This window comes from Limulus polyphemus, unplaced genomic scaffold (genome assembly GCF_000517525.1).
Source record: "Limulus polyphemus unplaced genomic scaffold, Limulus_polyphemus-2.1.2 Scaffold72, whole genome shotgun sequence".
NCBI classification, from domain to species: Eukaryota; Metazoa; Arthropoda; class Merostomata; order Xiphosura; family Limulidae; genus Limulus; species Limulus polyphemus.
Window position 1 is genome coordinate 595,615 of NW_013665682.1, and position 2,468 is coordinate 598,082.

General features: G+C 33.9%; 1 protein-coding gene across 1 annotated transcript in view; it reads right to left on the bottom strand.

The window, feature by feature from the left end:
- Window positions 1-599: 599 nt before the first annotated feature.
- LOC106466083 (integrin alpha-PS2-like) overlaps window positions 600-2,468 on the bottom strand; it is a 59,251-nt gene continuing 57,382 nt past the window's right edge. Inside the window, exon 30 of the mRNA XM_022394595.1 lies at window positions 600-2,032. Within this exon, the coding sequence (XP_022250303.1) occupies window positions 1,931-2,032 (102 nt within the window). The 3' untranslated portion in view covers window positions 600-1,930. The remainder of the gene's footprint in view (window positions 2,033-2,468) is intronic.

Genomic DNA, 2,468 nt, shown 5'->3' on the forward strand with positions numbered 1-2,468 from the left:
TTAAAGGCGAAGATGTTTCTTTTACATGTATGTAAAGCACTTTTTGTTAATATTCAATGCTGGGAATGAATAACAAACATCTAAATTATTTTACAAATGTTCTGAATTAGAGAAGTGTGGATTATTAATTGTATGAGCTAATTCAGTTAATTCTATGAATCATATCAGGAGTTTTTGTGTGTTTATATTCTTCATCTGCTTTGAAAAAGTGATTTACCAGCTGAATCTAGTGACGTCAGTATAAAATATTCCGAGAGATGGCGCTATATTGCATGTGAAAGCCAGGTAATCTGAATAACTTAAAAGTAGCAAATGAACTCTTTAACCCTGTCAGTAAGAGCGCTTGTTTTCTCTCATGCCAGTGGACGAGGCTCCGAAACTCGGGGGTTACTAACGGTGTCCAGGGGTTAATAAGGGATATAACCGAACGTGAAAATCTTGAAATACATTATGCATGGTTGGTTGGTTGTTTTGAATTTTGCGCAAAGCTACACGAGGGCTATCTGCTCTAGCCGTCCCTAATTTAGCAGTGTAAGACTAGAGGGAAGTCATCACCACCCACCGCCAACTCTTGGGCTACTCTTTTACCAACGAATAGTGGGATTGACCGTCACATTATGGCGCCCCCACGGCTTAAAGTGCAAGCATGTTTGGTATGACGGGGATTCGAAACCACAGATTGCGAGTCGAGCGCCCTAACCACCTGGCCATACCGGTCCCATTTTGCACGGACGTCACACCACTTCAGTTTCAGTATAGCATCTCGTATTTTGTAAATTTGTTTATTTTCTATATAATATTTGGAATTTCATGTTGTTGCTTTTTTTTGTAAAATCATGGCCATTTTAGATGTGCGCATCGCCTGGACGTGTTGTTGGTCTCAGACTTTCCAGAAAAGATGCGCAGAGAATTTGTAAATTCTTTATCAATTTCAGTAAACGTTTTCTATATTTGTTACTATTAACGTCAAAGAAACGTAAATTTCTATGTTGCCTGCAGGTTGCACAACAGTGGTTTATAAATGTGGGTTACGTTTGTCTAGATTTACTAAACCTAGATTATGAAATAATAACATTATTTAATTCACGAGTTGGTCCCAAGGAATTCTCATATAGAAATACATTATAGCGGGCAGCGTAGTTCTTATGACCCTCCCATTATAGAGGTTTATTTCAGTGACAGGGTGATGAGAAAATGAAGTACAGTCTTGATAATATTTATAACATATATATATATAAATATTATCAAAAATATAGATGAAAGGATTTAACCATAATAAAAATACTGATAAAATTTTGTAAACTGGAATTAGCTGCGTCATAATAATTTGAATGGAGTAATAGTATGCAAATATAAAACATATTTCTAAAATTATACTAAAAAGGTGATACTAATACATACACTAGGTGAAGTTATATGTTCACATATCTGCTGTAACCGTAAAGGGAAGAAGTGACAGGATGGATGACTTCTTTTAAACTATAGCTAGAAAGTGACTTCAAGAAATAATAGACTAGAGTGAAAAAAACTGTACACGAAAAATTTGGCATAATCTCTGAAACGCTTTTACCGTCTACATAGTTGTTTGAAACCTCCATATGTTCTTTAGATATTTAGATATAACATTTCAGAAACATTTAGATTAGAGAATAAATAAAAAGGCTGTTTTACTTATAACTAAATTGTTTGGCATTCTAAGTAAATCGGTATTTCTTTCAAAACTAAATGCTCTTCGATACTATTGTAACAGAAATTCATAAGTTACCATTTAGTTTCGGGTTCTATAAAAAAAATGATCATTCTTTTAAGTACCAGATGTGGCTACCGAGTTTCTCTCTCTAAAGCCTGACAGTTAGGCTATGTACAATAGAATGTACTCCATCCTATGTCATTACTGTCTGATACCACCCTAACGTTAACTCACAGTTTATCATAGTGCTTCATCTCTACAGTTAAATGTGTAACCGTTAACGTCATCTAAACTGTGAAGTAACTGTTTATCCGGTGGTCGCCTCCGTTTAAAGAAACCCACCTGAGAGAAAAAACAAACAAACAAAAAGCATTCAGTTAATAAACAATGGAAATATTCTGTATTTCTAAATTATTATTTAAAAAATACAAACAGCAAAGCGGTAAGTCTTCCTCATTAATCTGCGGACTGGCTTAAACTTAAAACTTATAAAACTTAACAAGAAAAATTAAAATCACAAGATATAAAATATAAGATTACAATAAGTTACTGTTTAGTAATACTGAATCAGTATTTTTTCAGTTATAACTACCCTGGTCACTTAATTGAGATGCAAATTTATGCTAGGACTTCAGTTGTCATTTTGCAAAGATCTGCATTATTAAAATAAACCTGGATAAATGCTAAACCCAATTTCCCGTAGTTTTTAACAGTGGATGAAAGATGGTAAATTTCTAAATATTGGTTCAATTCAGATTACCATCTTGACCAGTTTTGG